This window comes from Aquarana catesbeiana, linkage group LG06, assembly GCF_042186555.1.
Source record: "Aquarana catesbeiana isolate 2022-GZ linkage group LG06, ASM4218655v1, whole genome shotgun sequence".
Lineage (NCBI taxonomy): Eukaryota > Metazoa > Chordata > Amphibia > Anura > Ranidae > Aquarana > Aquarana catesbeiana.
The window spans coordinates 63,451,203-63,465,108 of NC_133329.1; the positions used below are offsets into that span (position 1 = coordinate 63,451,203).

At 43.8% G+C, this 13,906-nt stretch overlaps 1 protein-coding gene across 1 annotated transcript in view; it reads right to left on the reverse strand.

Moving 5' to 3' along the window:
* Positions 1–6,260: 6,260 nt before the first annotated feature.
* Positions 6,261–13,906, reverse strand: part of LOC141148558 (uncharacterized) — a gene marked incomplete in the record, with an annotated part of 670,733 nt that continues 663,087 nt past the window's right edge. Inside the window, 1 exon segment of the mRNA XM_073636111.1 lies at positions 6,261–12,249. Coding sequence (XP_073492212.1) covers positions 11,915–12,249 — 335 coding nt within the window.

The window sequence follows — 13,906 nt, forward strand, 5'->3', positions numbered from 1 at the left end:
AACCAATAAATAAAACGTTTTGATTAAAAATAAACAAATGTTAAAATACTGTATATTGTATGAAACAAAACATCCTGAGACTCAAGCGAATTTGTGGAGAAAAAAGATGCCAACACATTATTCCCAATGCACACGTTCCTGTATGGCTGTGCATATAAGTGGGCGCTGAAGAGACCACCGGCTTTCTTCTTATTATTTTTTTTTACTAGTAATAGCAGTGATCTGCGATTTTTATCGAGACTGCAAAATTATGGCGGACATATCAGACACTTTTAACACATTTTTGGGTCGATTGACAATTATACAGCGATCAGTGCTATAAAAATGCACTGATTACTGTATAAATGTCACTGGCAGGGAAGGGGTTAACACTAGGGGGCGATCAAGGGGTTAACTGTGTTTCCTGGGTGTGTGTTCTAACGGTAGGGGGAGGGGACTGACTATAGGAGATGAGAGATCGTGGTTCCTAGCTCGTAGGAACTCACAATCTGTCTCTCCTCTCCTCACAGGACAGGGATTTGTGTGTGTACACACACATGTCCCTGTTCTGCCTCCCGTGCCCGCGATCGTTCGTGGCCGGCGGTCATTGCGACCGCCGGTCACGAGCATTGGCACCCCCGCAGTGCAGCTGCTATCCCGCTTAAAAGGACCGACTTACAGCTACAATTCTAGGGTTGCCACCTTTTTTTCCAAGTCAGACCCGAACACTTTAGCAGCGCACAGCAATTTTTTTTATAGTATAAACCATACATTTATTTTTCTGTTAAATAACATTTCTAATCATATGAAGTTAATATCAAGAGCCCCCCTTTACATCAGAGTCCACAGAGTTCCCCTTTTACATCTGAACTCGCAGAGTTCCCTTTCACTGTAAGGGGGGACTCTGCAGACTCTGATGTAAGGGAGAACTCTGGGGACTCTTACATAAGGAATCCTCTGGGAACCCTGATTTAATAGGGAACACTGAGAACTCTGATGTACGGAGAGGACTCTGATGTAAGGGGAAACACCGTGGCCTCTGATGTAAAGGGGAACTTTGATGTAAGGGGTGCTCTGAGAACCCTGATTTGCCTTAGTGTACTTACTCAGAGGCAGGAGAGAGAAGGGGTAGACTTCAGTCACAGACAGGGATGGATGGTGAGCTCACTCACTCCTTGGCAGTCAGTACCTCTCATCCAGATGTATCGGAGGCTGCTGGGCTTCAAATTTCCGGCCCCAACTTTCCTTTTTTGAGTCACAGCCCCAGGGATTGGAGTGTGGGCGATGACACAGAGGGGTAGGGGTGGGAGGAAAAGGTGCAGATCTAGCCTTCTCTCCTTTCCCGTCTGTGTGTGTTTGGGGGGGGGGGGGGGATTGTTAGTGCTGGCTTTGGGCAGCATAAAAGAGAGTGTAACAGACACTCTCAGCTTAGACAACTGCAGCCAGCAACCCTGCTGGGAAGCCATAGTCCAGTCTGAATCATGTGTCTGGGTTTCAGGCTGTCTGAAACCTGGACGCATGATTCCAAACCTGAACTTTCCGGGTGAATCCTGGACAGGTGGCAACCTAGACGGTTCGCAGGATCGTGCCGACCTGCCAAAGTATAATGACAGTGGCTGGTCAGCAAGTGGTTAAAGCATTGCTCATGGAAAATTTAGGGTACCGAAGTTTGTCAACATTTCATGGATACACACAGAGAGGCTGGGAGGGTGACTGGAGCTTCAGAGAGATCCTACAAAGGCAGCGTAGCCACCCTTGAAGAGGAAATTATATTTTGCTCTTCATAAAAATGGAAGAGAAACCAAGAATGATCTAAAATATGCTTTTACATTTTGTATGATTGGGTGTTTATTGGGTGTTTATTTGGCACTGCAAGGTCAACTTTAAAGCAGAACTCTAATCACCTACGCTCCAGTGATTCACATCTGCAAGCTTTATCACCAGAATCAACATCTTCTGTCCAGCTTCTTCCAGGTTCAGCTTTTTTGGTCATATTCCATCTTGGCTGGTCCTGGGTGATGTAATTCTCCTACATGCACATCAGAGTTCATTTATCCCAGAACCATGAAGATGCCAACATGTGTGCACAGGGCAGCCATCAGAAATTTTTGGGCCCCTTACACAGCTTTAGGCCTTGCCCAGAACCTGACCACCAACATTCCCCAGGGCTTGCCCACAGGCCAACCCACCGAATACACACACCGGCCACCTCATCTGCCAGCCCCCCCTCACACCTGTATATATGTCAGCTCCCCCACACACCTGTATATATGTCAGCTCCCCCCACACACCTGTATATATGTCAGCTCCCCCACACACCTGTATATATGTCAGCTCCCCCCACACACCTGTATATATGCCAGCCCCCCCACACACCTGTATATATGCCAGCCCCCCCACACACCTGTATATATGCCAGCCCCCCCCATACACACACCTGTATATATGCCAGCCCCCCCCCCACACACACACACCTGTATATATGCCAGCCCCCCTCACACCTGTATATATGCCAGCCCCCCCACACACACCTGTATATATGCCAGCCCCCCTCACACCTGTATATATGTCAGCCCCCCCACACACACCTGTATATATGTCAGCCCCCCCCCACACCTGTATATATGCCAGCCCCCCCCCACACACGTATATATGCTAGCTCCCCACACACACCTGTATATATGCCAGCCCCCCACACACACACCTGTATATATGCCAGCCCCCCTCACACCTGTATATATGTCAGCCCCCCACACACCTGTATATATGCCAGCCCCCCTCACACCTGTATATATGTCAGCCCCCCTCACACCTGTATATATGTCAGCCTCCCCCGCACCTGTATATATGTTAGCCCCCCTCACACCTGTATAAATGCCAGCCCCCCTCACACCTGTATATATGTCAGCCCCCCCACACCCCTGTATATATGTCAGACCCCATCACACCTGTATATATGCCAGCCCCCCTCACACCTGTATATATGTCAGCCCCCCTCACACCTGTATATATGTCAGCCCCCCCCACACACCTGTATATATGCCAGCCCCCCTCACACCTGTATATATGTCACCCCCCCACACACCTGTATATATGTCAGCCCCCCCCCACACACCTGTATATATGTCACCCCCCCACACCTGTATATATGTCAGCCCCCCCCACACACCTGTATATATGTCAGACCCCATCACACCTGTATATATGCCAGCCCCCCTCACACCTGTATATATGTCACCCCCCCACACACCTGTATATATGTCAGCCCCCCCACACACCTGTATATATGTCATCCCCCCCACACACCTGTATATATGTCAGCCCCACGCATACATAAATCTGTAAACACACAAAGCTCTGGCCCCTCCCTGTACACAAACATCCCCCCTCCCTTTTCTTCACAGCCCATACTTGTAAAGGAAATCTTCCTACCTAGTCCCAGCTCATTTTCACAAAGCTGACATGTTGCTGACACAGTACAGGCAGCTTACACGAGGGGTGAACATGCACATAGTAGCCATAGGTGGGAGTAAAGAGCTCGATGTCTGAACTCAATGACACAGAGAGCAGCAGAAGCTGCAAGATCGTTTCTATAGAGCACAACACTGCTCCCCTTCACCCGTCCTGCCTTCTTCAGGCCCCTTACAGTTGTATCAGCTGTACCCCCCTGATGGCAGCCCTGTGTGTGCACACAAAAGGAGAAAATAAACAGGAAGGTAAGAAACCTTTAGGGCTCTTTCACACAGGAGCTTAATGTTAAAGCAGCCTTTAAAGTGCATTAATGCACCTATAGCGTTAACCACTTGCCGACCACTCCATAGCAGTTTTACTGCTACAGGGCAACTGCGCTGTGCAGCATCACATGGTTATATACATGATCCTGCACTTTTGGGGATTGGGCACAAGTGAGCATCGGCAGCGGCTCACTCCAGACAAGATGTCTGCCGGCACCCGCGGAACGTTCTGTATACAGGCAGAACGGCAATCTGCCTATGTAAACAAGGCCTTCCTCTAGTATAAGCACCTCCCCACAGTAGTAAACTACCAGCTAGGCTCATATTTAACCCTTTGATCGCCCCTGATGTTAACCCCTTCCCAACCAAGTGTCATTAGTATAGTGACAGTGCATATCTTTAGCACTGATCACTGTATTAGTGTCACTGGTCCCCAAAAAAAGTGTTAAAAGTGTCAGTTTTGTCCAATTTGTCCACCGCAATTTCGAAATCTCTATAAGTCGCTGATCGTCGCCATTACTACCAGAAAAAATTAAAATAAATAAATAAAAATTCCATAAATATATCCTGTAGTTTGTAGACGCTATAACTTTTGTATCAATATACACTTATTGGGATTTTTTTTACCAAAAACATGTAGCAGAATACATATTGGCCTAAATTGATGAAGAAATTAGATTTTTTTTTGCTTTTTTTATTGGATGTGTTTTGTAGTAAAAAATATAGTTTTTTTTTTCAAAATTGTCGGTCACTGTTTTGTTCATAGCGCAAAAAAAAAAAACTGCAGAGGTGATCAAATACCACCAAAAGAAATTTCTATTTGTGGAAAAAAAAAGGACATCAATTTTTTATTTTTTTTGGGTACAGCGTTGCACGACTGCGCAATTGTCAGTTAACCATTTGCCGAGTCTAAATACTGCAGCAGGTCGGCACGATCCCGCGAACCGTCGTGGCTGTACGCCGGCTCCTTTAAGTGTGATAGCAGGTGAGCACGCCGGCTGCACTGCGGGGATGCCGATACTCGTGACCAGCGGTCGCAATGACCATCGGCCATGCGCGATCGCAGGCACGAGAGGCAGAACAGGGACGTGTGTGTGTAAACACACAAATCCCTGTTCTGTGAGGAGAGGAGATGCAGATCCTGAGTTCCTAATAGCTAGGAACCATAATCTGTCATCTCCTATAGTCAGTCCCCTCCCCCTACAGTTAGAACACACACTAGGGAACACAGTTAACACCTTAATCGCCCCCTAGTGTTAACCCCTTCCCTGCCAGTGACATTTATACAGTAATCAGTGCATTTTTATAGCACTGATCGCTGTATAATTGTCAATTGTCCCAAAAATGTAAAAACAGAGCATCACCGCGCTAACGCAGAAACCCCCCAAGAAAGCAGCAGTTCAACTGTGAGATACACACAACAATACAAGAAAAAAGGAAAAAACTGCACTATACCATATAAATATAAGTGCATAAAAATCAATAATGCATGTCAAAGTGGATGAAATTACAAATCCAGAAAATATTGTGAAAAAATATCATAATGAATGAATACATAAAATCATAAGTGCACAAAAAAATTAATTTGTAACCAAGTTCATAAGGTGAAAAATCCAGATATTCTTCTGTGAAAAGTAGTGCTGCGCAAATATAAAAGTCCTCAAAAAAATCATATGTCAGATGTAACAAGTGAAGTGGATGACAGGAACCACCAGTGGAGCCGCCTGACAAGCTTGCGATCGTATCAGCCAATGGCCGCGGGTCATTGGCTGATACGATCGCAAGCTTGTCAGCCGGCACTCGGATCTGAGTGCCGGTCTCTGTAAGTGCACATTTTTATTCTTTATATTTAATAAATTTTCTACGGAGAGCACTATGTTTTGCCGCTTTTTTGTTACATATGCATCATTCGTTTACCTGATGAGTGCTGAATTGTGAAGGCGATGCCATCATCATCTGGATCAGTCTACCTAATTTATGCTGTATGACCTGTTTCAGGTCGATTGTCTAAGGTGAGGGGCCATCCATGTGCGGTGGAGGGATCACAGTCACTATTAAGTCGTTTTCTGTCGTCCGGAGTGTCCACTGGTGGTTCCTGTCATCCACTTCACTTGTTACATCTGACATATGATTTTTTTGAGGACTTTTATATTTGCGCAGCACTACTTTCCATTTTATGTCATTGAGGTGTTGTTGAATTAGCCTTAGTGTCTGCTTGCATTTATTATCTGTGTCCGTTGATTAGTCAGCGCTGAATTTATATATATTTATTCTTCTGTGAAAGTAAGAAAAAGTCCCCTCGATGTTTCTCAGTGAAACTAAATATGGAAAGGCAGGAAATAAACACCGCTCACAGTGATCCTCCACCACATAAAATTCAAGCTCACCAGAGAGCAAGCAAATCAAGCTTGTTTGTGGACCCAGATCCAGGTGTCCAGCTAGTAATGAGGCTTCTCTGTGTGCAGCGTAACTGCAGACGTGCAATGGATGGTACACCAACCCAAACTCAAGGACATGAGGACAAAAGAAAGGTGGCCAGAGCGTAAATCCGATAAATACAATTTATTGTAAAAAAGTAGAACACTTACAGTAGATAAAGTTTAAAAGAGCAGTTCGCCAGCCGGCATAGCGAGCGCCCATTCTCGACAAGATCGCAATGGCGTCAGAGCGTCAACCTCCCGACGTATGTTTCGTCTATAACTGACGTCGTCTGGGAACGGGCTACGCTCTGACTCATCGCATTAAATAGATAAACATAAACATGCCTCGCTGTGACCTCTCTATGGCGGGCAGAACGAATAACTAATACATTGACTGGATCGAATTAAACCAAGAGTACACCCAAATAGGCATTGGGAAATCTCTAAAATCTATATAACATAATCAAATTAGAAGACTAATAATGAGGACTGGAGCTAATATGGACATAATGTGATATTGAATGCATCGAAGGTGAACCCTGTCGATACTAGGACTGTGAGTCGAAACTCACGCTGGCACATATCAATATGGACATAGAGTGTATATTAAACAACACTACGCCATCTTGTGGAAACAAAAGAAACTACCACTAAGCGAAATAGCTCAATGGTAGCTAATATGCACTGAATTAGTGAGAAATATATATATAAGAGAAAAATATATATACTTATAAAAGAAAAACATGTATACTTAAAATATGTATGCTCAAAGAAATAAATTGAATCTGCTATGAAACAAAAAATTTTTAAAATTTAAAAAATGATATATAGTGAAATAAACTCTAATATGTCGGGGTCACTCAATAAAACTAAAAAACTGAAAAAAATAAATAAATTTTTCCTTTCCAATATTGATATCAAATAACGCCATAAAGATGTCACACCGAGTTTACATCAACAAATGGATAAGCATGTTAAGCATTATCAATAAAAGCGTTAAGGTCTGTCTCTACATTCAACCCGGATTTCTATTATGGACTTCTGAATAATGCCTAGACACAGGGTGTTTGGGGAAACCATTATGGATATTCGTCACATGCTCATTAAGTCTGACCATAAGGGGGCACTTAGTCCTGCCCACATACTGCAGCCCGCAAGGGCATTGGAGCAGGTAAACCACCCCCTTGGTAGAGCAGGTGATAAAAGGCATGATGACAAACTCTACCTGGGTACTAGAGGACCTAAAGGTATGAGTTCTTCTATGTGAGAATCTATTTAGAGAGCATACCCTACATCTTCTGCATTGGTAAAATCCCGTAAGATTGTCAAAAAATCCCCTCTTAATAGCAGGGGGGTCGATAATGTTGGTGGCAACAGCACCCCTGAGGGAGTGTGCCCCTCTATATACCACCTGCGGTTTTGCACGGAGTATAGTGTTAAGAGTAAGATCATTGGTGAGGATATGCCAAAGCTTCTTAATCATATGACCAACTGTCCTATGCTGAATGGAATAGGTCGTTACAAATGGGATAGAGGGCGCCCTATTGGCATTGGGCATTCTCTCCTTGAGTAGGTTGCTCCTATCAATGGGTAATACCTCCTCCAGAGTATTCCTGAGAAGTGTTTCTGAATAACCCTTCTCCAAGAAGCGTTTGGTCAGGACATCCGCCTGCAGATAAAACTCGCCACTGTCGGAACAATTCCGTCTCAGGCAGACGTACTAACTTTTCCGCACCAACCTAATCCAAGCCTCATGGTGACAGCTATTGGTGGGGATATATGAATTATGGTTGGTGCTCTTAAAATAGGTAGCAGTGGTGAACTGACCATCCTTCACTCTAATGGTTAGATCTAAAAAATGGATCTCGTGTTGGCTGGCTTCACAGTTGAGGAAAATGCCCTTAGTATTGATGTTAAGTTCCCCAAAGAAGGAGTCCAAATCGGCCTTGTCTCCATCCCATAGGAGGAGGATGTCGTCTATATATCTGGCCCACAGAACCACCTGGGGTCTCTGTTGGGCATAGACGATATCCTCCTCCCAAAGGGCCATAAAGAGGTTCGCCAGGCTAGGGGCGTATTTAGCCCCCATAGCAACCCCCCTATCCTGCTTGTAAAACTGGCCCCCAAACCAAAAATAACTTCGAGATGCGGCAAATTGGAGCAGCTCAAGGATGAAAGAAATTTGCTCATCCAATAGACTAGAGTCACGCCTTAAAAAATATTCAACATCAAAAAGACCTAGACTATGTGGTATGACAGTGTAGAGGGACGTGACATCAGCTGTCACCATCCATAATCCCGGCCTAGGGGTATGTTCAGCCAGTAAATTGATTACGTGGCGTGAATCTTTAATATAAGAAGGAATTTTCATGACTACCGGTTGAAGGAAGAAATCGATATACCTGCCCACCCGGGACGTAACTGAATCAATACCACTTACAATAGGACGACACGGGGGGCAGGTAGGGTGTTTGTAGATCTTTGGTAAGTAATAGATCACCGGTGTCCGCGGTGGCCTTGGTACCAGATGTAACTTCTCCTTCTTATTAGAAATCCCTAATTCAAAGCCTTTTTGAGCAAGGATTTCTAGTTCTTTTTTAAACCTGACCTTAGGATCGCATCTATGGGGGTATACGTATCCACATCGCTTAATATTCTGTGCATTTCAGTAAGATAATCCCAAAAATGTGTCAAAAGTGTCCGATGTGTCCGCCATAATGTCGCAGTCTTCATAAAAATCGCAGATCACCTCTTTTGAAGACGCTATAACTTTTGCGCAAACCAATCAATATACGCCTTTTGCGATTTTTATTACCAAAAATATGTAGAAGAATGCATATCGGCCTAAACTGAGAAAAAAAAATAGCTTTTTTTAAAAAAAATTGGGGATTTTTATTGTAGCAAAAAGTACAAAATATTGTTTTTTTTTTCAAAATTGGCGCTCTTTTTTTGTTTATAGCGCAAAAAATAAAAACTGCAGAGGCGATCAAATACCACCAAAAGAAAGCTCTATTTGTTGGAAAAAAAGGATGCAAATTTTGTTTGGTTACAGCGTCGCACTACCACGCAATTGTCAGTTAAAGCAATGCAGTGCCGTATCGCAAATAATGGCCTGGTCATCGAGCAGCCAAATCTTCCGGGGCTGAAGTGGTTAAAGTAATGCTGTGTCATATCGCAAAAAATAGCCTGGTCAGGAAGGGGGGGGTAAATATTCCGGAGCTGAAGTGGTTAATGAGTGTTTCAGATGCTTTGCCCAGGTGAAGCGTTGCGTCAGTGATGCCCTGTGAGATTTTTATTTTTTATTTTACAAGGCTAAAATGGGAAATGATGACTTTGGATGCTCTGCAACCGTGCGTTAAACATGATGTAAATGCCATAGGTGCATTTATAGTGTGTTTACAGTGTGCTTGTGGTGTGCTTTAATAGAAATGAATAGAGGCAGCTGCAAAGCATCAACACCTGCCAAACTCTGCAGGCAGCATTATTTTTTTCCTCAACTTGAGACATGCTAATGCTGCAGTGTGTACACCTCCACCCATAGCCTATGTTATCAATTTTCTGTGGCATTGATAGGTGATCAGGAAGCAGTAAAAACACAACCTAATCCCCTATTTTCAACATCTCCCTGAAAGAGCCGTTATTGCAGGAGAGAGATAGAACATCTCTTCTGCAATACATCAAGGCATTCCGTGAATGATAAACATCACAACTGTCAAGCCATCAAATGCTTATTGTCTGGACACATGAGCACCACAATGGCAACTGCAGATCAAACAGAGGCTAAAACTGGCCATAGGTGGATTGAAATTTGGCCAGTTCAGCAGGGCCCAGCCAAGTTCCGATCCATCTATCGCTGTTCCCGCTCAGTAGAAGTTTATCTAATGATTAGTTTCTCTCGAACAGGAATACTGGAAATGTTTTCATTTGATCAGGGCCTGCAGCCAATCTGCCGCAGCACTGATCAGTGCATTCTGACTACAGAGAGTCACAGCTGCCAGAATATAATAGCACAGCAAAGAGGTTTCTACCATCTACATAGCTTGTGAAGAAGGAGGAAAAATAGGGAGGGTTTAATTTCCGCTTTAAAAAGTGCAACTTTACCCATAACGACTTGATATAAACAATGTTCTTTAGCAAGGAACATACATTACACACATACATTACATACATTACAAAATGAATGTGTGCTGTAAATTGACTCCAGCATTGTTACTGTTTCTTCTTGCTGGAGGCTGCCATTTTGCTGGAGCAGAAGTAAATCTTGTTGTTAGCAGATCGGCCTCTACAAATTCGGCACAGTGCCTCAAAATAGAGAGCAACTGAGCATGTGCGGAGCACAGTGAGACAATGTATTACTGGATTTTAAACAGTATAGACACTTATTTTTAATGTGTTACATAGATATACCTGCAAAAGGGGCCAGCCAGAAGTCATCTAGCAGGACTTCATTTTCTGACTGAAGTTCCTCTTTCCACTTAAGCCTCGGACCATTCTGCTGGCCAAAGACCAGAGCACTTTTTGCAATCGGCACTGCATTGCTTTAACTGACAATTGCGCGGTCGTGCGACATGGCTCCCAAACAAAATTGACGTCCTTTTTTTCCCCATAAATAGAGCTTTCTTTTGGTGGTATTTTAACACCTCTGCGGTTTTTATTTTTTGTGCTACAAACAAAAAAAGAGCGACGGTTTTGAAAAAAAAAAATATTATTTTTTGCTTTTTGCTATAATAAATATCCCCACAAAATATATAAAAAACATTTTTTTTCCTCAGTTTAGGCCGATACATATTCTTCTACATATTTTTGGTAAAAAAAAATCGCAATAAGCGTTTATTGATTGGTTTGCGCAAAAGTTATAGCGTCTACAAAATAGGGGATAGTTTTATGGCATTTTTATTAATATTTTTTTTTTTTTAGTAATGGCGGTGATCAGCAATTTTTATCATGACTGCGACATTATGGCAGACACATCGTACAATTTTGGCGCAATTTTGGGACCATTCACATTTATACAGCAATCAGTGCGATTAAAATTGCATTGATTACTGCGTAAATGAGACTGGCAGTGAAGGGGTTAACACTAGGTGGCGCTGTAGGGGTTAAGTGTGTCCTGGGGAGTGTTTCTAACTGTAGGGGGGATGGGCTAGCTGGGACACATCACTGATCACCGCTCCCGATCACAGGGAGCAGAGATCAGTAACACTGTCACTAGGCAGAATGGGGAGATGCTTGTTTACATTAGCATCTCCCTGTTCTTCCTCTCTGTGAGATGATCGCGGGTATCCCCGCGGCGATCGAGTCTGCGGGACCCGCGATCCTGCTCATGGAGCTCCCAGCCGGCGCGCACGCGATGGCACAGCGGCAACTTCAAAGGGACATACAGGTACGCCCATTTGTCCAGCTGTGCCATTCTGCCAACGTACATCGGCATGCACAAGTTGGGAAGCAGTTAAGGTTAAAAAAAAATAAGCTTTCTACACTCCCTGGTCAGAGAAAATGTAAAATGACTTTTGAAACCTAATAGGAGAAGCTCACCATTGACATGAGCAGGTGGTACATTTGCAATGGAATGATTTTCACTTGTTCCATGACGAAAGAGCATTTTTCATCAGTACTCCAGTCCTACTCATTTAATATACCTTAGATTTGATTGTATTGGCAATTATCTCTGAAATGTAATATCCAATATGGCACAGAATAAAAATAACAAGTATAAGGACTGGTGGTGAGGATAATTATCCAGAACAAAGGTCAGCTGCAAAACTTACAGATATACCCAAACTAAACCATTTCATCATCAGAGGAATTAAGGGATAAATGCTGGAGTTTAATCATGGTAATATCTGAGGGGCGCTTCTTGGTTTCTGGATTCCTGCGTTTTTTCTCTTGGTCTTCTTCATCATACATCGCATGGTGTGGCCCAAACAGCTCGGAATAGGGCTTCTGTTTTTTCTTTACATAAGTCGCTCCGGGTGTATCTAGGTTGGTCTCCTCTGGATCTGAGTTCATCTCCCAGTCATCCACGTCCATCTTTACCATAGTAGTATCTGAATTGTGATCTTGGTAGGTCTCCTGGTTATCTTCATATTGTGGAAGTTGATTTTGCTGCTCTAGTTCTGCAACAAAAAGCCACAAAAGATCAACATGACAATTCAGCAACTGGGTGTAAAAGAGTTGTTATTAGTGTTCTGAAGTTAATATTTGAGTTCTGATGTTCATACAGGACCAGAGATATTTTCCATTTGTTACAAAGATGGCAGCAAACTTTTAGCTTTTTAAAGGAACCAAAAAACCAAAGATGCATTATTAGTGTAGGAGGGAGTGGTGAAGACTTATGCCCTGTACACACGGTCGGATTTTCCGATGGAAAATGTGTGATAGGACCTTGTTGTCGGAAATTCCGACCGTGTGTGGGCTCCATCACACATTTTCCATCGGATTTTCCGACACACAAAGTTTGAGAGCTTGCTATAAAACTTTCCGACAACAAAATCCGTTGTCGGAAATTCCGATTGTGTGTACACATATCCGACGGACAAAGTGCCACGCATGCTCAGAATAAATTAAGAGAGGAAAACTATTGGCTACTGCCCCGTTTATAGTCCCGACGTACGTGCTTTACGTCACCGCGTTCAGAATGATCGGATTTTCCGATAACTTTGTGTGACCGTGTATGCAAGACAAGTTTGAGCCAACATCTGTCGGAAAAAATCCATGGACTTTGTTGTCAGAATGTCCGATCAATGTCCGACCGTGTGTACGGGGCATTAGAGTGCCTGTCAGGTATTTACTGTTGTCTGCATCCTTGTTAGAGATGCAGACAATCAAGTTAGAGATGTAGACACTTGAATACCAGCACTGCCCAAGCCAGTTTTTAGCTTTTCAGCACTGTCACTTTTTAAATGACAATTGCGCGGTCATGTTACACTGTACCCAAACATTTTTTAATTCTGTTCCCACAAATAGAGCTTTCTTTTGGTGGTATTTGATCACCTCTAGGGTTTAAAAATACCGAAAATTTTGAAAAAAATAAAAGTTTTTCTTTGTTTCTGTTATGAAATTTTGTAAATAAGTATGTTTTCTCCTTCACTGATGGGCACTGATGAGTCTGCACTGATGGGCACTGATATGCATTGATAGATGGCAGTGATGAGAACTCATAGCTGGCATTGATAGGCAGCACTGATGAGCACTCATAGGTGGCACAGATGGTCAATGATAAGCAACACTGATGGGCACTAAGAGGCTGCACTGATGGGTACTTATGGGTGGCACTAATGGGTACTTATGGGTGGCACTGATGGGCACTGATAGGCGCCACTGATGGGCACTGATAGGTGGCATTGATGGGCATGGATGAGCACTGATAGGTGGCACTGATGGACACTGATGGGTGGCACTGATGGACACTGATAGATGGCACTGATGGGCATCACTGATAAGCAGGCACTTGCAGGCATTAGTGATGGGCACTAATTGGTGTCATTTGTGGGCACTGATTGGCAAAATTTGTGGGCACAGATTGGCATCCCTGGTCGCCATGGGTGGCATACCTGGTGGTCATCAGTGGTGGACATCCCTAGTGGTCCTGGTGGCATCCCTGGTGGTCCTGGGTGGGCATCCTCGGGGGGAGGGGGCTACGCTGATAATCAATCAGCGCAGACCTCCCCTGTCAGGAGAGCAGCCAATCGGCTCTCCTCTACTCGCCTCTGTCAGACGCAATAGAGGAAAAGCCGATATACGGCTTTTCCTGTTTACAACGTGATCAGCTGT